General features: G+C 37.9%; 1 protein-coding gene across 3 annotated transcripts in view; it reads left to right on the top strand.

Annotated features, from left to right (window-relative positions):
- The window catches only part of KIF16B (kinesin family member 16B), a 140763-nt gene that overhangs the window by 105210 nt on the left and 11342 nt on the right, over positions 1–24211 (top strand). For 2 of the 3 annotated variants that reach the window (XM_051792669.1, XM_051792670.1), the window contains one exon: positions 18827–18910. The exons of the other annotated variant lie outside the window; for it this stretch is intronic. In XM_051792669.1, coding sequence (XP_051648629.1) covers positions 18827–18910 — 84 coding nt within the window. The remainder of the gene's footprint in view (positions 1–18826; positions 18911–24211) is intronic. 3 annotated transcript variants of the gene reach the window in all.

The following is a 24211-nucleotide window of genomic DNA, read 5'->3' as shown; positions in this document are numbered from 1 at the left end:
TGACCTAATTTGGGATACATCATGATGCTGAAATGTATTTTAATACCCAACTTGGCAGAGTTCTGTCTTTACTTACTGTATATTATTCCAAAGAAACTTAGTCCATAAAAGGATGTTATCAGAAGCCATCAGAGTTGAGTTTTATTTTGCACAGTTCACCTTCCCGCTCTAAATTAATATTTATAATGAACAGCGAAAATACTGTGGATGTGTTTAATGTATGAGTGTCCTGCTTTTAGAAGTGAACTTTACAGCTCATTAGTTGCTCAGCTCTGAGTTACTACATCAGTATTTTAATAATTTGCTGATCTTGCATTTCATGTTGCTGCCACTGAATTCCCAAAGGGATGTATTGGCAAACTGATTTATTAGGAAGTTTTAAAAAAAAGTATCTCTTTCAAAAGCAGAAACTATCTTCCAGTCATACAACAACCCATATATATTATATACCTGTGCATTTCTTCTAATGTAATTAAGTGGCTTCTGACAACTGCATATCTAACTAAAATGTGTCATATGCAAATTTTTAAAGACTGTAAAAGCTGCAGAAGGGTGAGATTGTACCAGTAGCAGATAAGTATCAAGCATTTAACAGTGCCTTGGGTTTTTGTAGGTCTGCACAATTGTCATTTGCCCAGCTTCAGCTTTCTTGCACTGCTAGATTATTAATGATCATTCTAGTATTTTTGGAATTTTAATTAAGAAAATACTTGGCTTTCAGTTGCAGTTGTCTCTCTAATGAATATACTTTTTGTTTGTTTTCACTTAGAAATGGGAGAAAATGGGCTTTTTATAGTAGAGAAGTAAGAACTTCCGCACTAAAATTCTCCTATTTTTCCCTCATTCTTCCCTCTTTTCTTATGGTTTTTCTTAATGGTTTTGAAATACTACCAGAATTGGTTTCTGCAGAAAACCTTCCCTTCCTGGTCCTCATCCTGATGTGAGGGAAAACTCACTTTCCTAACACTTTCTTGTCTCTTTCTTCTTTCAAAGAAGAGCAGAGTAACAGTTTCTATTTGTCTTTCCCTACCAAAATCCAAGGTTTATGAAGTTCCTCCTTCATGTGGGAGCCCTTAATTCCCACTTGTATCTGGGTGTCTAAGCCAGGTGTTGTGGGGCTTTCACTGTAGGCTCTGCTTATGGAGTTTCCTGTCAGTCTTCTTGAAATCTCTTTCCATGTGCTTAAAAATCTCTACATGGTGTTAAGGAAAGCACCTACTGTTGAGGCATTCTTATTACGTGACTTAAAATATTAGAAAATCCCTGGAGAACTGCCAAGGAGAAGCTAAAAGGCAGTTATAGATTAATTCATGGAGATAAGAACATATGTGTGTAGAATTCTGCAGGAGTGCCAAAGCTATTGACTTCTAGCTTATTTAACAGAACATAATAATTTGTGTATCTGTATTTAAGGTATGAAGGTCTGTATGAAGGTAGATGTTTGTGTCTTTCACAGTCTAAGGCACAAAAGGACTGTTTATAATTTTCAAAGAATTTTGGGTTGTAACCAAGCCAACTTCTACTTCCGCTGGTCTGGTTTTTGTCATCTTACATAACTGAATGCATGCATAATATCCATATCTGAAACAGCAGGAATGTCTGTGGAAAGCCTGAGCAGTCAAGCTGAAGTTACCTTGTGATCTGCCTCTGTCCCCACCTAGTATTTCCACCAGGGAAAAGAGAGTACAGGATGTGTTGCAGGAACACACGAATATCGTGACTCTCAGTGGGCAGGATTAGAGGCTGTTGCTTGGGTGACAGGGTTCTTCAAGTACATTAACTATTAGACAGTAGATACTGTATTTTATAACTATTAGGAAAAAAATGCTGTCCAGTTTTCTTTTTTTTTTTTGTGTGGTGTTATGGAGAAAAGACCATATATATATATATATATATATATATATATATATATATATTTATATATATACATATTTTCATTTCTGAAGAGAATATCCTCTGCCTATCAGGGTTCTCTCTGTTTGACAGAGGATCATTCTGTTGAAATGAACTCGAGGCTTTTGTCAGCTGGAGGAGTTAACAGGCTGCTCTTTGCTTTGCACGCCTGTAAGAATTGCATGAAACTAAAAGAGCAGAAAATATCTCTCAGGTTTTTCAGAAATAGTAAATGAATGTTTTTGAAAATATATTGAAATCAAAACATTTCTTGCAAGTTTATTTTAAAAATATTCTGAAATATTTTGAAATATTTCAATGATATTTTGAAATATTTCAGATTTTTCAAAACTCAAAAGTAGTCTGTTCATTTTTTATTTGAAGTATTTTTTCATCTCAGTAAAAAAAGACAAGAAATGTTTGGTATCTCAGTGAAGCCAATTCCTGTTTCGTCTATCCATACTGCCCACAACCACCCAACACATAATGTGTATGTTTGCTATTGCAATAGAGAAGACACCAATTTTTTAATCCTTTCTTAATTTTTTTTTTCTAGACTCTTTTTTATTACTACTCATTGTTTAGAAGTAATTCATCTGTAATGATGAAAAGGCAAGAACTATTCGTGGAACCACCACTGACTGATCTCGCTGTCCTTTCCTTTTGCCTCCATACTCTTCTTTTGGGTGACTGCCAGAGAAGGATTTCAGTGTCCTTGTTAAATGGTCCATACGTCTGGTGCTCCTGTTTTTATACAGTGGAAAAACATAGTAGAAGTCAAGTTTAATATGCCAGCCATAGGACAAACACCAAGAGCGTATAAACAGTCTGAAAGTCTTTTTTTTTTCCCCTGGAAACTGTATATTAGGGCACAAATGAAAATGAAAATTATTTGCAACATTGATGTGCTTGTAAATAGCGAATGCCATGATATGTATTAAAGTACCTCTGGCAGACTTATAAGTATATAGAAAAGTGTTTAGAAAATAGTTTTTGAAATACAAATCCTAAACTAATCTTAATTTTTACTTTCTAGCCTGGGACTTTGCTAGCTAGGTAATGTATCTTTCCATACATATTGAAAGAAAAATATACTAAGTTTGAGAACACCTCTCTGTGCATAAACCTTGTAATACCATTATACAAGCATGTGATTATAGCCTTCAGCTTTATTCAGTACAAATTACAGTAATTATGGTATAGTTAATTTTAACGTTCATATTCTTGTCACCTATAACAGCCAGGAAGTGCATACACAGGAAGCATATTTTGTCACATACACGTTTCCAGCTCCTGTTCCTAATTATATTATGTTCAGAGCATTCCTAAAGCCTGCAGGTTTATATATGTAGAACTTCCATATCCGCTCTAGTTTGCCACAGATGGGATTTAAGTGGTAGATGCTTAAATACTTCATCTGGCCTTTCTTTCTGCAGCATGAGACTGCTGAAATTTTTAAAAGGAATTCTAGGATTTTGTTCAGTCTACAGCTGAAGAGGAGAATTTGTTCCCAGAAGTAAAGTGGAAAACATCACTGCTAACCACGTCACGTAGTTCAGTGCAAGTTTAATAATAGGAAAATGTGTGTATTCCATGTACTCCCTCTGAATTTGTAGTTGCTAACCGGGACTGGAGCATCTGAGACACAGGAAACTCCCCCAGCATGTTTGCTTCCAGCACAATATGCAGTTCCAAATCTATTTCTAGTGGGGAAATAAATTCAGTGTGTGAATTTCTTGTCGCAAAACTGAATCTGAATGTGTAAGAGCCTTGGGAAATCCTGGCTTTGGGATTAATTTGTGATTGTTGTTGCTTTGGGTGCTAGATTTGTGCAGCAAAGTTTTCTTGACTTGGTACAGGCGATTTGGCAGAAATACTTCTCTCTATCTCTCCTTTCCTTTCCTCCCCCCTGGATTTTGGTTGTTGATGGGACCTGGTCTCTTTTGGTCTGTCCTGAGCAGCTAATTAAACCTGTGAGTTTCCAAATGGTTCTCTGGGAGAATACCAGTAGCTTTATAGGTCTTCTGATAGATTTAGAATGAGACAAGATTAACCAGCAGGCAGGTTAACCATCAAATGCCAGGTTTCATTGCTTGTGCTGTGCAAAAGTCTTGTGTATTAGTGACATAGAAATTGAAAAAAAAGAAGCATTTGGAGAGGGGTGAGCCCTCCTTCTCATTATTTACAAACCATTTGACAGAATAATTGCTTTGATTATTGGATAATCTGATTTTCAAGGCTGTGCTCAATTATCTAGTGAATTTGCATGATATCAAAATATTCATGTTGTTTTATCAGTAAAACAGTTTCAGATGGATAACCTCTATCTGTGAGAGAGGAAAATACCTCTGAGAAGAACAATTCCTAGACAAAATAGCTGGAGGTTTAGGTATGCTCAGTCATTGCTTAGCTCCTCCTGACTGTCTGTCATCTTGGGGAATGCCTTAGGCTGCAACTCTGTATCTCTGTTTTCTTCCTGCTTAGTGAAAACCAGAGGGGAGGATTGGAGCGTTTACTGTTTCTTTTTTTAATGATTGCCTTCCTTCAGAGGACTTTGACACATGTTCCATTAATCATTAGCTGTTATTGGCACTCGCTGTCTTCCAAGGGTTTTGTGAAGAACAGCTTGTTCTTACTGTATTGGTCAGGAATATGCTGCTAGATTAAGTAGACTTGACAGGTAGAATCCTTTGGTTTCAGTTGATTTCAGATATGGTGACCCAGCTCTCACTCTAGTTTTTGTGAAAATGCCCGGGTTAATTTTGAACAAATACCTTAGATGTTGAAAAACCTGTCTGGCTCCAGCTGTGCTGCCTGTTGTGTTTTTTCCTTATGCGTTTAGGTGTTATTACTGACACAACTGCATATTTGAATGTACCTCTGGCAGGGAGTTGGAACAGTATGATCTTTTAAGTCCCTTCCAACCCAACACATTCTTTGATTCTAACCCTATGGTTAGCATTGTTACAATCTACAAGAGATACTTTTTGTCTAAGGGTCTTTTATAAATATTAGTGTATCATGTTCCAGCTAATGGTATTTCAGACACAATATGGTGAAAATAGTATTGGGTTTCTTAATGAGAAATAACTTGACTTTAGAAGAAAGGAAGAAAACACATTTCTTAGGCCTATGCAGCTGATAGTATAGTTTCTAAATAAGTTTCTAAAAGCAGTTTTGTATTTACAATGGGATCTTCTTATAAGGCTCTCAGGATGTTTTCTTGACTGCTGCAGTGTAAATATATTAAAAAAAAATGTGAGAAGGTCTTCTACCATCTCTCTCTGCAACACACAACATACAGAAGGCTCCATTTTACAAGAGAGAATTGTCTATCCCTCTAAAGAGCCTAAGGCAAGAAAGCTCAAGCCACAAAATTTATTAGACATCCCTGCATGACAAAAATCAATAAAATACAATCTCTCATGGTTTAATATGAAAATAAACATAAAGAAGCAGTGGCTGTCAGCAAAAATATTGAGCTGCAGGTATAGAATTGAAGATGTCAAGAGAAGACTGAAAGCAGAGGATGTTGTCTAGTTTACTGTAGGACATATTTCAGAGCCAAAGCCAGGAATAATAGTTTTGGAGGGCAAGCTCTCTGACCATGTCTGAAAAACAAAATTCAATATGGGAATGCTGGTGTGAGTGAGAGTGAGATGAAAAAGCACACTTCTCATGGGACATTGTGTTAAAATATTCAATTAATTCATGATTGTCTATAAATGGTTAAAATGCTGTGAATAATAAAATGAATTTAAGGTACAGAGTTTTGTTTGGACAATTTCTTATCTATTGAATTTATTATATTTTCTCTCCTATTTAACTCTAGGTACTGCTGGGTATTAATGATACTTTAAAGATTTGTGTTGTGCAATGCTGTCAGCAGTGCAGGTTCTCTGAGGCTGTTTGAGTGTACACTCTGTGTTTTCCATGAAATTCTTTGAATTTCTTTCAATCTGCTTCTGAACACTGCATGTCCTAGTCTTGTTATATCCTTTATGGGAAAAATTGCAGCAGAGCTTTAGCAGTTTTTTGAATCCTTAAATTACTCACTGTACGTTCAAATCTAACTCTGAATTTATTTTTATTTTTAAATTGGGGAATAAATAGGGATACCTTTACTTTTAAGTTCAGTTTTTTGTTAGTACCGGTATTGAAAAGTAATTGCAAATTACTATTTTGCAGGGTTTTATTTACACAGGTAGAGTAGCATAATTTCCATTTTGATTGTACCTGAAGGCTCTTATGTGCTATAACTCATTGTAAAGATGCTGTAAAAAAGTAATAAAAAATTAATATGGTCTTTTAGCTTTCCCCTGCTTTCCTAGGTTACTGAAACTTATGTAGGTGGAGCAGCATCACTTGTACACAGACTCAGTGAAGTAGTGCTTGTTGGGGACAAACATTATAGCCTTCTAGAAGGCGTCTGATAGATGGAAATTGTGAAATTACTGACGTGTAATCCAAACCCTAATACTTGCAACAGTTAAACACATCCCTGTTCTCTCCCCTGCCCTAAGTAATGAGGTTGACTTCAATACCATGGAATTTTCTTGGAGTGTGTCTTCGAGCTTTCCCTATGTATGTGGTATATACATAGGTCTTGCTTTAGAAGCATTTATCTTCAAGTGCTCAATCAAGACATTTTATGGAAAAATTGGATTTTATTGAAAAAAATACCTATTCTCACCCACCACCCTGACTCTGGGACCTCAAGAGCAGTACTCAAGACCTCAAGAGCAGGGTATTGCTCCTGGAACTGATAGTAACAGTGATATTTCTGTCTCCATAGTTGCTTTTTCTGCCCTAAACATTCAAAATCTTTTGCCAAGCAAGCTCCTGAAAATACATCTTTGAAGTTTATTACATTTAATTAGTTATCTGTCATTTTAAGCTTTACCTACTGACAACAGTATTAGTGGAAAGAAAATACCAGATTTGTATAAAACTCACAGATAGTTTTTAATTCTGTGATAAAGCAGCTAATTCTAAAGTCTGTAAGACTAGACATAAGTGAAAATTTATATATAACCTATGTGACTATAAATTACTGTTGGAGGGGGAACTAAGCAGTTCTTTTTAAGCTTCCCATTTGTGTACTTGCACTGCCTTTTCTCTGGTTTTATCATTTTAAATGACGCAGAAGGCTGCCTAACTTCTTGTAATCAGTCCAGTTGTTGTGAGAATGACCACTTTATATCTCATAACGAATCACACTTAGAGGCGTGCTGCATGTTTGTTTGCAGGTGTATTTCTCTGTGACAGCTGTTCTTTAAGACCCTGAGATGTGCCATTAATTTTGAGTAGTCAGAAAGGCATCCATCTAGTCAGCAGTAGAAATTATTGCTGCTCCTTGATGAGTTTTCATTATTAGCATTTGTCAAAGGCAAGGGTGACTGAAATTTATGGCGTCAGTCAGCCACACGAGACGGGGATGTTTCATAAATGCTGCCAGATGTCACTGAGATGAGCTCATGTGCGACAAGCAAATCATTTTTGGGAAGAGCTGTTAAAACTGCTGTGGTGAATCCTCTCCTCTGAAGTGTTTCTGTTGCTTAAGTCAAATGATATTGTGACTTCTCAGCTTCAGTCAAAGTGGCCCCCTAGCCGCCATGGGGCAAGGCAGCCACAACAAAGGTAGTGGTTGATACATGGCCCACTTGTGCTGTTGCAGGGACTGCCTTGACCTTGCCGGAAATCCCAGCAGGAAGATAATTAATCAAATCTCAAATCATTTTTGAAAGGAAAATAAACCCTGAAGAGAACTCCAGAAAATCACTTTTTTTACCTTCTTTTTGAGAAGTGGAGTTTGAGTCACACCTTGATGAAGATTGATTAATGTGTTGAGCTTTGAAGGCACGACCTTGCAAACCCAGCAGTTGTTATCATTTCTTTAAAGAACTATCCGAGCACCATAACCTGAGACTGCATGAAAAAAATAATGTTTAGTTGGCAAAATCATGACCTAAAAGTGTAGAGAGTATGTGTTAAACTTGTCCATAGACTCTCTAGGTCAGCACATACCCTTGTCTTAGACCATGATCTGCCATGCGATATGGATATTTTTCCACAAGAGAGTTCTGTCTTGGGGCAAGGGATAGATGAACAAGAGAGCAAAATCAAGATTGCAAGGACATGCTATGTTAAAATTTTTTCATATTTTTTTTCCAAACACATCTACAACTCATATTTAATTATTTTTATTTGGTTTTGACTGGTTTACCTCTGAGGTAATTCAGTGGTCTGAAAAATAAAAGCTAGACACGATCCCAGTATGGGGAAACTGGAATAGTTTATTGAACACGAGAACACTATTTTAAAGGTGTCTGAGGTTGGACATGTTAATGAAGTGGATGAGCTATGTTAATTAGGGAATTACACAAGTTTTTACTACCGTTGCCCAATGGGTTAAATATTTCCCTCAACCAAGATTACATAGGGGGAAAGGGATTAAAGGGGTTTAGACACGGTTTGATACAATCATCTCAAGAGTCCTTTCTGATTTCTGCTGGAGCCAGGCTTAATCCATAAGGTAGAACTTTAACAGGTCTTGTGAGAAGGGTCCAGCTCCTTCAGATCATGAGGTTCTTGTCAGCCCTTGTTTTCCAAGGTTTGTGATTCAGATTTATCAAGTTTCCTTTTGCTGAGAACTGGTTTTTGTCCCCTTCATCTCCAGCTTTTTTATTTTCTAACTGAAAAAGAAAAGCTCAAGAAAAACTTTGATTGATCATCCACCGAATACAAGAGAGTAAACAAGGAGTACATAATAAAATACAAAGAAACACAAAATTTCCGAAAAATGCTATAATAAGTATTTTCTTAAACCCTGCACCAATATTAAAGGCATCTATCCAATCAAATAAACTACTAATTTTGCTTTCATTATTTTCTTTTAGTTGATTCGCTAAAGTTTTTAACTTATCAATACTTTTGTGAATAGATTCTGAGTGGTCACTCAAATTCATGCACCACAACCCTTCAAAATCTTTGCAGCCATGACCATGAGCTAGTAAAAGAAAGTCTATGGCTGCTCTATTTTGTAAGGTAGCTAACATCTGTAAGCAAGTCTTCCAGGGCAGAGCTGGTGGCATTAGCTTCTTTTGCTAGCCAGCATCCCATCTTGTCAAGCGCACCTAACGTGTGACCAGCTCCTATGCCTGGAATTAAAAAACTTCCAGAAAATCTCTGTGCGTGGTTCCAAAATATGATTTCAGAATCACAGTCTGCCTTAAACCCATGTGTATTAAAATCTTGCTTGTTAAAGGAGCGTTTAAGGCATTTACTGAGTGAAGGGCTCTTAGAAGGCAAGGGGGTTTTTACTGGATTAAACAGAGCAAGTTTACCCAAGGTACATGGTCCTCCTTCAGCCTTGCTAGGAATGCCTTTCCACACTCTTTCTCCACAAATTAGAAATAAATCATCAGGAAGTCCGATTGGAAAAGGTTTTGATTTGATGTTCACCGCATTAAGGTGGTGCTTACACCAAAAACTTTCATTGTAGTATGCACTTGTGGGAGACACATCCAAATTCACTGGATCATGTGAGTGTGGATTTTCAGGGTAAAAATAGAAGCACAGGGGGGCAGTTAAGCTACCCATGATATCTAATTCCTGAGGCTCTACAGTTAAATTTGTAAAATAATTTTGATATGGCCCTTTGCGCTGGCCGTGGTCTGTGCTGTATTTTTCGAAACAATCATCTATTGGCATGTTATGAGTTTCTGGGGGTGCACACGGGGGGTGATGCTTTCTCAGAAAAGCATTCCATTCTCCGCTGGAGAGTGGAATTCCTACCAGACAGGTCTGAAATGGGTTTGTCGGGGTAGCAACTGACAGGCACAGGGTGTCAGTTCCCGTGGCTTTTGCTAAGGTAGTCCAAACGTTTTTTCTGCTGGAGGTGAGCCATTTGGGTGGGACTGGAGCAGGAGGTGGCATTCTCACAGGCGTTCCGGTGGTCAGGAGGACGATGCAACAGATGGTCGTATAAAACGTGAGGGGATCCATCTCGGTCCACGATCTGTTAAAACACAACCATACCCTTTTCCCCTTGTTATCAAGGGACAAGGACCTTGCCACTGGCCTGGAAATGGATCTTTAAACATTACTTTGGGTTTTGAATTTTTGGGCATGTGTGCAGGTATAAAATGTCGCTGTACTGGGGTAGAATTTTCTGTCATTCTATTTAAAAAATTAAGTACATACAAAGCTTTGTTTAAGCAATCTTGGGGAGCTAACCCTGTTAATTCTGTCTTTTAATTGGTCTATGCTGGTTCTGCACCATCTTATTCTGCCTTTCTACAGCCTGAATAGGAAACTTAAAATATTTTCTTTGCCATTTGGGCCAGTTTATGTGTCTCTTTCCTTGGTTGATAATCCTGGAGCTATGCAGGTAGCAATTTATATGTAGAAAGATGCCTTGGCTATATTAGTTTCTGAGTTTTATAAAAGAGATGAAAATCCCCAAACTGCATAATTTTATAGAAATGTGCAAGGTTTGCATGAATTCTGTTACATCCTATGGCTCATTTTTATAGTTACTCTGTATTTAAATGCTATTGTAGTGCTTATAATGGAAAAAAACAATGAAGTAATTTGTCAAATATTATATTGACCATTGTTTATGGCTCTATTTTGTTATGCTATTATTCTGAGTAGCCTAGAATTTGCTTTAAGGAAAAGAAAAACACTCCTGTAATGCAAGGTAACTTTTTTGGATGAAGTTAATTTGATTTTTCTCAGTAGCAGGAGACAGACTAAATGGACTTAAAATGACACAATAAACCCTGGCTTCCACATCTCACCATAGCTCCAAAAATGCAGGTTAAGTCTAGGTCAGACTTAATCTTGCTGGTTTAAAGGAGGAACTTGGATATGAGAACTCTCAAATGTTTTTGATAATTACAGGTGATTGTTTAATGGGCAGGTGGACACCATTCAAAGACACTGAGAAATCTCTGGTGTCTAATCCTATTTGGTCATTTTGCATCATCAGAGGGAGGTTGCAGGGTGGTTCAGAGGTGAATTTCTTCTTTTGTGTTTTTTGTCCCTTTTCAGAGTTGAGGTGTTCTTTGGAGAAACAATTATGCCTGTCTGAGGAAGAGACCTGACAAAAAATCTTAAAAGTTCAAAGAGAATTACCCAAAAATAGAGACAGCAGAGCTGTGAGAGCTTGTGCATCCTGAGAAGATGCTCATTTATTGGTGAATACAGAGATGATGGTGTGTAGAGGTTAGTCACAGCATCCTGACTTTGAGGGGACTCACAACAGAACTGCATATATTTATTTATGGGAGGAGATGTAAGTTCTTCTTAGCATGTCTTAGTGCCCGTATTGCAGGGGAATTATATGGCGAAGGTACCTGTTTATATATGGGTGATGTTCCAGAGAGATAAGTAGGAAAAAGCAGGGAATTGTAGCCAGTCTGTGTACAGTGGGGAAGTGGCAGAATTGCTTGCCTGGCAGGTTAACCCTAGAAAGGTCTCCAGTGCACTCTGGCCTCAATGGGATGTGTTCTGGAGGGGATAAAGTAGACCTGGCTCACTGGTCTGGTGACACAAGAGGCCAGACAAAAAGCAATGTGCCAACCAGGAGTTGTCCCTGCCAAGCAGAAATGCAAAGGTTAAACCAGTTGTGTGGTCAAGTAACCCTTCGACACAGAGCAAAAAGGATGGATAGCAGGAAGAAAGAGTATTCTTATGTACAAGAGGCAAACCAGTTTTCTCTTAGAGAAAGGGCTATACCATAAAGGGACTGGAAACCAAGTTGTGGCGTATTTTGTATTCAGGAAATACCAAGGGGAAAAAAAACATTAAAAAAACCCCAAAACCCAAAACTCCAGCACATCACTTCAGTGTGGTCTCTCTTGCATTTGCTGACCAGTTTATTTAGGATTTTGTCAGAGTAGACTCCCACAAGAAAGGAGGGAGATGCTCGTTCCCCTGTGCATGTTTGAGTGAGATCTGGGCACTGGTGCCTGTTGTAGCAGCAAGGAGAGACGACAGAAAGCTGTAAGCCTGCAGCTCTGACGGAGGAGCTGAGAGACAGCAGGCATGAGCCTTGAGCAGCTCCTCAGGTCTCAGAAACACTGCAAAGACCTTGGGAGCAGAGTCTGCTTCCCTCAAAGACAGTGAAGGGCTGACCATGTTAGGCTGCTATCAGGCACCCCTCTGCAGGGATCCTGAATGTAGGAGAAACATTGTTTACATCCTTTTTCCTGTTCTATTTCCTGGTCACTTGAGTTTTCCTTGGTTTAGGAGGTTAATTATCCTTGTTTGTTTGTTATAATAAATTGTGACTTTTGTTGCTGCTTAAAAGCTGTTCAGCCTTCTCCAGGGAGCTCGCTCCATTAGAAGGCTGACATGGATCCACCTCAGAGCTTTGGCTGATCCTTGGTTCCTTGGATATGCTGCTTTTGAGAATATCAAATCCCTTTCCCCTTCTGGCAGATAGCAGGGAGAAAGGATGGCAAATGGCCCAGTGGAGTAAGATAAAGAATTAGGTAGGTCATGCAGGAATGGAGGAAAGCATAACATTAAAATAGAGACAAGTTGGGAAGCTGGAAAGTGCGGAAAGAACATGAAGAGATGGAAAAAGTAAAGAGAAAATATTAGAAATGGAAAAGTAGGTGACAAACTGACTATCCAGAAAATAATCCCCTGGATATTCCCTGTCCTTGATTAGTTGATAATGAAAAATACTGGCTTTAATTTTTCTGTCCTCTGAGGGCATCACTTACCTATAGCATACATTTTGGGGGAGCAGGTGGTGAAGGACTATGTTACTTTTTTTTTTTTAAAGGAGAATAAGTTTAGAGCTTTCCTCATTCAGCTTTAAATAGTTTGAGCTATATCTGCTGAAAATAGGTGTTTTTATAAGTGATTTTGTTGGTTTATTTTTTAGTGGATAGTATATGTTCAAATGACTTATCTTTGATTTCCATTTGATTTTTTTCAGAATTTGTAAAGTGGCCTTTATTCATTGTTAACTTTTTACCTTTGCCTAATGCTCTCTTACGAAATTCTATAGAAAAGGTGGTTTATTTCAGCCAAAATACAAGTAAAAATATAGAATTTCAGCTTTTTTTTTTTCTACCTTGTTGTCAAATCCCTAAATACTTAGTTCCTGGTTAAGAACACTGCAATTTCTGCAATTTCTTTAGACTCTGGGAGTCTTAGTACATCTTGAGAAGTCGAGGCTTAAGTTACTTTGTTTAAACTTCAAAAAGTAAAAGTAGGACAGTTTTTTCTTTCATTACTCCCTGCAAAATCAAGTCAGGTGCAGCCACACTGGCTGCGAAATCGTGCCACATTCTCCTCTTTGATTTTTCTCATTTGTGACAGAGATTTCTGGTACAAAGGATCAAAAGTCACACATACTCTTTGAAAAATGAGAAAATTCAGAGTTTAAAAGTAACATGAGAGTTAAAGAAGACTGACTTTTTAATTTAATAGTTAGCATTTCCTTAATTTTCTCCTTTTCCCCTTTCCCCCCCCATTTAAATATATCAAAACATTGAAGTACAAAGAGAATTTGGGATGAAAGATTAAAGATGACTCAGCCTCCATCAATGTCTGCCCTGTTTTTCTTCTTAAAAAAAAAAACTTTTACCATATTGTAGGCACTAAAACACAGACTATACTGGCCAGAAATAATGAGATGTTTCAATCCTGTAGATTTTTGCTTGATGTTGGAAATGGCACTTTTTTAATGTTTAGGGAGCGTAACACTTGGAACAATTTCATGCTTCAGAAGTGACAAGCCTACATGACTGTATTATGTGGTATTTGACTTTGGTCCACTATATATTGAAATATCATCTGCAAAGTACTGTACAAAACTTTTTATTAACATATTCTGTTCCACTGTACCATAAAACCCCTGAACTGAATTAAATCCAGCAGGTCCCCAAGCAGATATAATGTCAGTGAAGAGTCTCCAACTGAATATAAGAGAAATTAAAGGACACCCTTCAAATGCTGCTGGCTTTGTTTTTTATAAAGGCCCTGAAATGAGAGTGGACCCCATCCCAGGCAGAGCCTTTTGTGGTATTTGGAGCCTTCATTTGCACTCTTGGTTTCCAAAAGACTGGTCTCCAAATTTGCATCTCTCCCTGGGGCTCAGTAGTTGAAGGCTATGAAGTATAGTTTCATTTTAAAAGGGTATGTTGTTCCCAGAATCATAACGTCAAAGAGTTGTATATAAGATAAAATAGGTGACTAAAAAAAGGGTCACTTGCTGTTCTGCCATCTGCTCTTATCAGCATTAAATGCCTGCTGAAAACCTTATTAAAACCAGTATCCTGGCTGGAATGTGGGAGAAGTAGAGGAATACATTCAGCTGTCTTACATTTACTAGAATAGCGCTTACCGGGTATGAAGCACCTTCCCCTTGAGGACTGGACCCAGCACTGTCTAAACTTGACTGTACTAACTTACCAATAGTCCATTGTGGCAGGTAAGCATTGTTTCTTACAGATAAGATTGCTGAGACACAGACAAATAACATGCCCCCAAGTAATACAAGACCCAGAAATAAAACACAGCCTTTATTTATTATAAAGAAATTAGGGAGTAAATTGAAAATGACTGTTTGCCTCTCCCTAAGACTGCTACTGCCTAGCAACGATTGCCAGATAGGATAAACATCATTAGCCGTAAAGTTTAATGTCTAAAAGACATTAGGCATGCTGATATGCAGTCTCGAGGTGTCTGTGTACTATTTTAAAATATATTTTCTGGCCTTGCCTTTTGGGTCCAAGAGTAGTCCCAGCCTTGCCCATGGTATATGTGCACACTCCTATGGATATAATGGAGTTTGAGTTGCAGCGATGCTGTAATTAAGTGTAGTAGGGAAATACTTCTGCAGCCAAAATAAAAATTAGAAATCTTGCACGCTACATACATGAGCTTCGCAGGAAATCATTCAAGCCCTCTCTTCCTGTCAGGCTGCGGAATATGCCTCTTAATTTCCCCCGACAGAAAACACATCACCTCATCAGAAGCTTTAGAAAATGACAAAACATCCCTGCTGAAAAGGACTGCCTGCCAAACGCTTCCATTGCCACTGCAGCAAGGGGGACAGGGAGGGGAGGGGTGTGCTTCAGAAATTTCATGGAAGAAGAATAATTTATCTTGCTACCTGTAAAGTCCCACTGTTATGCCTTGCATTGCTGCAAAACGTTCATCTCGTAATCAAGGTGTGACCCTTGAAGAATTAATTTGAGCAAGAGGATACACAACTATTTAATTCTAAAAGAATAATTTATACTCCTGAATCTGGATGGTGTGAAATTCTCTTAGAGTGTTGGAGCCAAGACAAACATCTAGGTGCAAAATCCACCTGCAGATCTCTTACATATTTCAGTGCCAGAACAAAAGCGTCTCAGTCACATACTGTGCTGTGTGCATTAACCTGTAGCAGTGGTTATCTTGTCTGAAGTTACAGTGCAGTTTCTTAAAGGTGCTGTAGCATTACTAACAATAGAATCTGAATTTATTGAAATATTTACTACTGCACTTCAGCTTAAATGAGTGAGGTATTTTAAATAAACCTCAAAATTCTATTGAATCATTGCTTTTCTGAATCTCACACTATTACATTCAGAGTCTGTATATCAAGTAATACATTAGGACAGAGAATTTTTATAGACCATTATCGTAACATTTATCATTACTTCAGTGTATTTGTATTGCTGGACTTTGTTCCATTTCTTTTTTTTATAAACCAAAGTTATGATGAGGTGAGAATGTTTTATCATCACTGTGTATTTGTGGGACTCTTGCACCGACACATTTTTCTTCACATTAAAGGAATAATTTTGAGTCAAAGTGACAAAGATCCATGGTGTCTATATATAAACACACTACCTTTGGTAAGTATAGTAATAGAGTATTTTTATATAAATATAGAGTATTTTTATATAAATATAGTACAATAGACCAACTTCCTTTTACAGTGACACTTCAGTCACATAGAGGACTGCATAATTTACATTTTCAAGCTGAGAAGAAGGTGGGAACTGGTGCTGTGATGTCTGGATTAAGTGTTTGTACAGCCTGAAACTCAAACCTGCAGAGTTTTGAATGTCTCTTTTTCATTTTGGTAGGGATTATACTCTTGGCATGTAGTGGTGTAGAGCCCATCAGAATAACTGAGTTGCTGAAGTGATGATGAAATATGGCTGGAGGATTTTCTATCCTATGGCTGGGTGGTCATCTGTTGTATGACAGATATGGTCTCCATATTTTATTTGTGAGATGGCCATTTGCCAATCATTTAGTTAAAGAGGAGCCAGGAGACCCTTGGGAAAGTGTGAGACACAGGAATGTTCCAGCGGGCCCAAAGGCCTGCGCCTTCTGTAACTGGCCCAGTAAAAATGCTGACTGCAGTAGATGATCAGTCCTTTGTAACAAGAAAAATCTTTCCAAGTGACATATATGTATGTATAGGTATGTTCTGTATACACATAGGTGTATTACAAACATAAGTAACTTACATGTTTGTGTCAAGAATAGTTCAGCACATTGTTGTTCTGATCTGGATGGTGGCTTTTATTATGTACAAAGTATTCAGATCCCCAGGTCTTGACCAGCAGTGAACTTATGATTTTCGTTTAGGTACATGTTGTGACTTAGAACGTTTCAGAGCCAAGTTTACTGGCTGAGGCCTTTCTCTTGCATATTAAATTTATGCATGGTACTGGTTTGGGAGTTTAGAAGTATTAAAATCATGTGAGTAGCTGCTTTGGTTTGAGAGAGTTTAGCAAAACTTAGTGGCTTTAGAAAATACAACTGTTTTTCTCCTAAGATATATCCAGAAAGCTAAGAGATTAGGAATACAATTTACCCAGCCCAAAGTTGTGTAGAATCAGTCCCAAAATTCCTGTTAAGGTGAAACTTGATTTAGATAAAGAAATCATTCCTGATTTTAGCTGTAAGCCCTTGCTTTGACTCTACATAGTATGTCTGAGGATGTTGTAGCACTAGGTTCATTGTGCAAATTGTTTTTTAACAGACACTATTTTAAAATTCTATAACGAAAGTATTTGTTAGCAAATAAATATAAAAACAATCTTCCTAGGGCCAAGAGGGGATTGTGTGGTAATTGTTTTACCTTGCTTGTTTCTGGTAGTGAAATGATGCAGTACTATTCAATAAAATACAATTTCTGCAGGGGTGGGATTTTGAAGTTTATGAAAATATTAGCACTTATAATCCTGTATAGGTGAAGAAGTGAGTAATGCAGTGAAAATAAGTCCCAAGGACATAATTATAGGATACTGTTTGGTTGTGTACTGCTTGTCCTGCCAACATGAAGAAGCAGACACACTGAGATGGAATATGGTTGGAGAAATTTGAGGAATATAATTGGGACATGCTGGCAAGATTGATGCAGAGCAGACATCTCTCCATCTCCTCTGGTGCCCCTCATCTCTAAATCACTCTTTTGAAGATGTCTAGCTATTTCTTTAAAATTATCCAAGTTGGAGTTGAACCAGAGAATGGGAATAAATTATTTGTATTGCAGAATTCCTATGTATTTTAAAGATGCTTATGTTCAATGTTAATAATAGAGCTCCTCATTTAATTCAGTATATTGCTGCTCTTTGTAACCAGCCATAAATTCTCTACAGTCCTGTATGTGCTGATAGACTAGAAAATGATGCATCTTTTTTATTAGTTCAATATCATCAAATAGCCAGGGGAATTCATGCAGGAGGCATTTTTACACAGGGCTTTCGCCTGCAAAACAACTCCAGCAATGCCAACGGGAGGTTGCATATTTCTATCTCATACAGTGAGTGCTGGGAAAAAAATTGGGTTTGATGTGCTTTAAGTGCAAACACAAACTGTGGGGAGAGGACTTGCTTTCTCATGCATTGTTCCAGCAGCAGTGGCTTAGCAGACCAAATTCATTGGTACTCGTTACCAGCTCTGGAGTCTTTAGTGTGTTTTCCAGATATAGCCGGCTGGAATTAGTTCAAGCATTTTATTTGTTGGTGTACAAGAAGGGCAGACAGTTCCCCCTCTCTCTCCCTTACCAGTTTTGCTTGCCACAGTTTCTACAGGATGGAAAAAGAAATGAGGGGATGGCTTTGAACATCTCTGTGGAAGAACTCCTAGAAGGACATATCTGAATGTTTGTTTTTAGCAGTTGTGCCACTGGAAGATTTTCATTGTCAATGTGATAAATAGGGTTTTGCATGCTTGTGTGGATTCTCTTCAGAAATTAAAGCTATCAGCTTCCAGTGTGGATGCACATTTGAATGGAATTGGGCTCCAGTTGAGTTACATCTCAAGGAGTCCCATTCCCCATCATCGTAGCTGCCAGCCCAGTGTAGGTGCCTGGTTTCAGCCTGTCCTCGCTGTGAGGGAAGAACTGGTAGTTCAAGGCACAGTGAAAGGTTCAGGTCAGGTGTCAGCTGGAGTCCAGCAATGCCATCTTCCAGGGCATGATTTCAGTGGTAGTTCTTAGATCCAATGATCTTACATTTATGGTAGAACATAAGAAAAAACAAACAAATTACACAACAGCATGGCTAGAGACAACAATTTTTAAGAGACTGAATGTAGTCCTTTAAGATTCACAGAATTCCTGCAGAGATCTTTCTTATTTCCTATTTGATGCTATCACATCACCTTCAGATTGCAAATTTTTAATATTTATGTGGGCAATCAGTGGCAGTCCACTTCCCAAATTTTTTCTTTCAGTCACTCATTGATGACAAAACACACTGTTATCTTAGCAGAACCACAGACAAGACCGTGCTAATGTCAGTAGAAACATATAATGTGATATTTACTAGTAGCATATAGCGTAGCTCATGAGTATTTGGTTTTTTCTTCTTCCCAGTTGCTTTGTACTTTAAAGAGGATTTTCTCATTTGAGCTTGTCACTTCTGATGCCGATTCATGCTTTAATGTCTTCCAGCTTGCCACTTTAGAATTCCCTCCAAAGAAGCTCTTTGGAAACAAGGATGAACGAGTGATTGCAGAACGAAGGAGTCACTTAGAGGTAATGCCAGCTTTTTAACAGGCTTTTGTAATGTGTTTAGGTGGAGTACTCTCTGCTTGACCAACAGAAACTGTTCCCATATGGTCAACATTAAATAGCCTGCTTTAAGTATTAAGTTACTTGCTGCCTCGTTTAACACAGGAGATGGCAGCAGTAGATTGCAAAGTAATGAAACATCTCTTAAAAAATAAATTACTCCTACTCTAAGAAAAAAAAAGCAACTCTTTAAAGATATTCATAGGAGGTACATTTATTTAAGGGGGAAAGGTGGTGGGTGAGGTAAGTGTTCACTGTAGACAGATGGTCTCTGTGCAAGACAAGATTAAAAAAATATATTGCTATTTTAAATGCAATTTGTTAGCTGAAGATTTACTTATTTTATCATAGTTACTATATCCAAATGCCTCATGACAGAAGGAAAGCGATATTTAGGCATCTCTGAGTTTTATTTTGTAACCCAGCTTTCTGAATGTATTCTTTTTCTTTCAATTAATTTTAAAAATTAATTTTATTGTGGACAAGGTTATTGAGTTTGAGGGTTTGAGTTATTTTGCTGTTTCTGCAGTGCCATGTGGATTGCATAATTTTGAACTCCTATCACACATTAGGTCTTTATATTTCTATGTTAATGCATGTTTTATTGCAGCCCAGTGGCAGGAGGTGGGGTTTGGGGAAAGAAGAAGAGGCGTGATCAAAGACTAAACTATACACCCTGCAACTATATTGTAGCCACATGGGGATTACTTGATCATGCAAGTCATTAGGAATTATATTCTTTGTAGAACTAAAATAGCATTAAGTAGAGCTTTAGAGAAATTAATATAAAAGTAAATTGCTTACAACTGAAATCTTCCCTTACATGTTTTGAATTTTTTCTACATACTTCACCTTTTCTTTGATCTACCAACAAAACATCCTCCCACTGACTTTTGATGTGAGGTTGTCGTACATGGAGCATAAAATGTAATTTTTTTCTCTTTCACATGCTCAATATACGGCATAAAGACACGGCCACATTCCAGTCTAGTACTCAATTTGCATAATTTGTACCAGTAAGAAATTTAATCCCTTAATCTTTCTGACCTTTCATTGATTTAATAACAGATTTTATTGTAATGTTTCTAATGTTAAAACTGCTGTGCATAGTGATGCTTTGATCCTAGTCATGTAGTACTTACAGCTCTCTATATAGCCAGGTTTAACTTAAGATTAAATGGTATCTATTTTAGCTAAATTCAGTCATTAAAACCTCATTACCTTTATATTTTGCGAGCATAATGATATATGACCATTGTTCACATGAATATATTTTGCCATATGCCACTTGGCCATGCCACTCAATAGTCCTGACAGATCACTCAGTGTTGAGGAACTGAAGATCTCCTGTGGCTTAGGGAAAGTTAAATAAAGAGGACAAGGAGCCAAGCAAATGTTAACAACCTTGCCATGAGGAATTCAATGCAACAAGCTGATCAAAGTTCCCCTTATGTCCAGATCTCTAATCGTGATATTTTCTTCGCAGTGGTTTGCTGTGGCTTTGCCAACAGCTGGAAAGTTTCAACTCATATAGCTGCAGCCTCCTTGGTGAAGAGTGAGAGAAACCACCTAGCAGTGATAGTTTCCAAAGTCATGGAATGCATCGAAGGCTCAAGAACATCTTGAGTTGCGCTGTAAAAGTGGAAGTTCCATTGTGATAGTGGAAGGTGGCACAGGCACCAGTTCTGTTTAAAATGCTGGCTGTTCCTGCCTCGTGGCTTTCAGTCCAGTATGAACCTTGAGCACATTTCAGTGGCTAACTGGAAAGTAGTAAATGGATGGCTTTGCCTCTGTGAGGGACATAGTTTCTTGGCCTTTGGACCACAGCACATTTCTCATGTGGGAATTTGATCAGGAAGAAGGTGAGGGCGTTAGAGCTTGGTATCAAAGAGAAACATGGCTTGTGCTCAGTTGGCTTTCATACCTGATCCTGTACCTTGATTTGCTGAAAACCCTTTGCAGTCTCTTTCAAGCCTCACAGGTGATGTGTTGATATGGCTGTAGTAGAGTATAGAAGCTTGTTTGGTTGTTCCACTTGGTTAGTCAAGAGCTGATGACTAAAACAGTGTTTTTAGAAAAGGCAAAGCACAGCTTCCAGACCAGCACAAATATTTTTCAACTTCTGAGCTGACTTTATTGACCAAAAATAAATGACAGCTTGACAAATACCGGTCCAATAAATGTTTGAACAAATATTCTGTATTGTAAGATCATTAGTAGAGCTGTTATCCTGGTGGTGGATGATAAAGAAATTACTCTGCTCTTACAGTTTTTACATTAGATATTTATACATCTTCAATAGGCTCGGACTTCATCTCATTTTTCCTGAACTTTTTAGATTGAAGTAGCTTTGGCTAGTCCAGTGCTTCCCCCAGGTCATCTCTGAGCAACTGCAGTTTTCCTTGCACTGAATTAGATTTGTCCAAAACATTCTTTGAAGGACACTCTTCTTTAGGAAGAGTAGTTTTTTCTACATGTCACCTCTCCTATTCTTGCGACAGTGAAAAAAGTGCTGACAACAGCAGTGGGGTTTGTGATACTTGAAATGTCATTGGGGGGCTGGCCTTGTAACCGTAATTAGGGGGCTGGCTGTGGTAGAGTTTGCTTTGTTTTGAGATTGACACATAGAGTTACCTAATTTCAGCCTGCGATTAGAAGTGGGCATATTGTGTCATAGCGGAGATGAAATTACTCAGAGTAAAAGAATCCAGAAAGCCCCAAATTATGAGGATTGTGATTTTTAAATCACAGTAAGTGCAAAGTTTATGTAAAACATTAAGTTCTTTTATTTATCCTAGCTGATACAAATGCTTGATAATCAAAAAGCTTCACAATGCCTTGTTTTAAGGAATGCACATTACATGAATTATTTTTGTATGAGGTGAAGCTGAGAAGTCATCTTTGATCTCCAGCATGATATGTAGTTGCAATGTAAACACTTTTGCTTTGGTGTTTGTTGGTATAATATCAGATCTTTTGAGCTGTATCTTACATTGCCATAGAGATTTGGAAAAATAATGTGCAAGTTTGCACAAAGGTTTTTCCCTATACATCTGAAGAGAAAACACCTAAATTGTATTTAAAATTACCTACCCAAAATACCCCGTTGCAATCTATTACTTTAGAATTTCATCAGGGACCTGTTGCAGGGCAAAACTCTAAATTAATTGTTCCGCAGTTTAAAGACTATAATTTCACTTCAGAGCCAACCTTGCTTGATTAAATCCGCCTTAAATGAAACAGCCAAGAATTCTTTTGATTAAAGTTAATGAACAGAAGTTAGTGTGTATCTGTCCTTTCATGCAATTAGAAATCAGTAGATAAGAGTATAGGATCCTTTTTTTTAAGTAAATTCAGATGATGTATATCCTTTTTTCGTATTTTTTAAGCAAAAACTTCATAAAGGCAGCACTTGTCACAAGAAATAAGTGAGTCACTGAATGTATCTGTTCCTGTTTTAACTGCAAAGTCACTTTTATTCTTTAGTGAGTTGCTAGATCTGTAAATGACAGTAAAAAGAAGTTTTCCTGAAATCCCAACTTCTTTGGATACTGCATTTCTGTATCATATGATTCCCCTGATTATTTTTTTCCTTCTTTTAGACTCATGCTTTGTTGTGGTAATGAACATTATTGTTAGCCCTGTTTTCCCACTGTGCAGCCAGAAAAACTGGGCAGGAGCCTAGGCTGACATAGCAGATTGAGTTGTGTTTCTTGACTCCTTGGTCAGAAGCCTTGCAGTCATGCACTCAGCTAGACCTTCTTTACTGCTCTTGCTCTCACCAGTGTGTTTAGGAAAAAGCGATTGCTATGCTTACAAAATCCCAACAGGTGGTTGCTTAAAGTAAAACAAGAACTCTCCCAAGCCTCAGCCTGTCTCCTTGTCTCTGTTCCCTGTTTCCTTCTCCCTATTCCCAGCCCTGCATTTCCTCAGGTTGGTTTGCAGACAGCAGAGGAGAGCAAGCAAAATCCCCAATTGGCTTTTCAGGGAGGTATCAACAGACATTTCAAGAGTCAGCAGGAGTCACGTGTTGCCTTTTGGTGCCACTTACAGAGCTCAGGGAGTGAAAAGTCAACCTGTGACAGTTTGGGAAGGTGAGCCTACGTCAAGTTTTGTAGGAGCACATACATCTTCCTGGCATTGCCTCTCCTCTTCTTTGTTCTTGGTACTTTGAACCTCTTTAAAAAATAGACGTGCTCAATTTATTTAAAATTAATAATACAATTGTCCTTAACCTCCTCAGTTCCTGGTGTCTGCTGATGAGGATTTCAATGATAGGTGTTACTGCAAGAGGCAGAAATAAATCTTGGAAGAGCTGCATAATTCAATTTTGCTGTCCAGTCTGTAGCACTGGCTGGGGAGAGTATTGTAGACACTGAACTGGCTGAAATGTTGCTGTTACCTTCAGTCAAAATTAACCTTGTAAAAGTAGATTACCTTAGAAGCCAAGTCCTTTGTTTGGTTTTCAGTTTGCGTTTTCACTTGAGTTCCTTTGGAGGTGACGATTTCTAGGGCATTTTTGGTATAACGCTCTAAAGTTAACCATGCCATCCTTCCCTTTTAAAAGTGAGAGTCTGCTGGGTTTTAATGGCTCTAGGAACCTGGTACTTAAGGAAAACAGGAAATAATGAAAATAGCACCTTTTGTTGAACTTGAATTCATTTTTATTATTTAAATGTCTTAGTAGTTTTCAAATTAACACCTTGGTGGCAACCAGCAAAAGAAACATCAGAGGATAAAAAAACCCTCAAAATACTTGTTGACAAATTTGGGCAAAAGAATATTCAAGTCTGCCAGAGACCTCATTCGTTGAGGTTTTCCTTGCAGTCATGAGGACAGAAACATTTAAATGAGATTTTAGATGATTCATCATCTGAATATTGAGTATGAACTTCAGTAGCACATCCCTGCTGGCACACTGGCTTTTGTTTCACAGGGCCATCCCTTAATATGTTTAACAACCTGCTTCATTCTAGTTATGGGTCAATTGATGTTTCTATTGCAAAAATCCAATCAAGTGAGGTTTAAGTTACCATGTCTGTTTGATATTTTTTTCCTCCCTCACTGACTCCAGTCACAAAGACTTTTCAAAGCTACCATATACATATTTGTTCAAAGTGATTATTGAAAAGAAATTATTAGACTTGGGTATCAGCTTACAACAGCATCCCTAATACCAAAGCTTTTTAAAAGGAGCTTTAAAGGCAGCTACTCAGCAGCCTGGCTCTTATAGATTGAATGTTTGCTTCTGATAGACCATTTGTA

The sequence above is a fragment of the Manacus candei genome, unplaced genomic scaffold (genome assembly GCF_025592945.1).
Source record: "Manacus candei isolate 608988 ecotype Guabito, Panama unplaced genomic scaffold, ASM2559294v1 h1tg000035l, whole genome shotgun sequence".
Taxonomy (NCBI): Eukaryota; Metazoa; Chordata; class Aves; order Passeriformes; family Pipridae; genus Manacus; species Manacus candei.
Note: the sequence above shows the minus strand (reverse complement) of the source record. Positions and strands in the feature narration are given on the sequence as shown.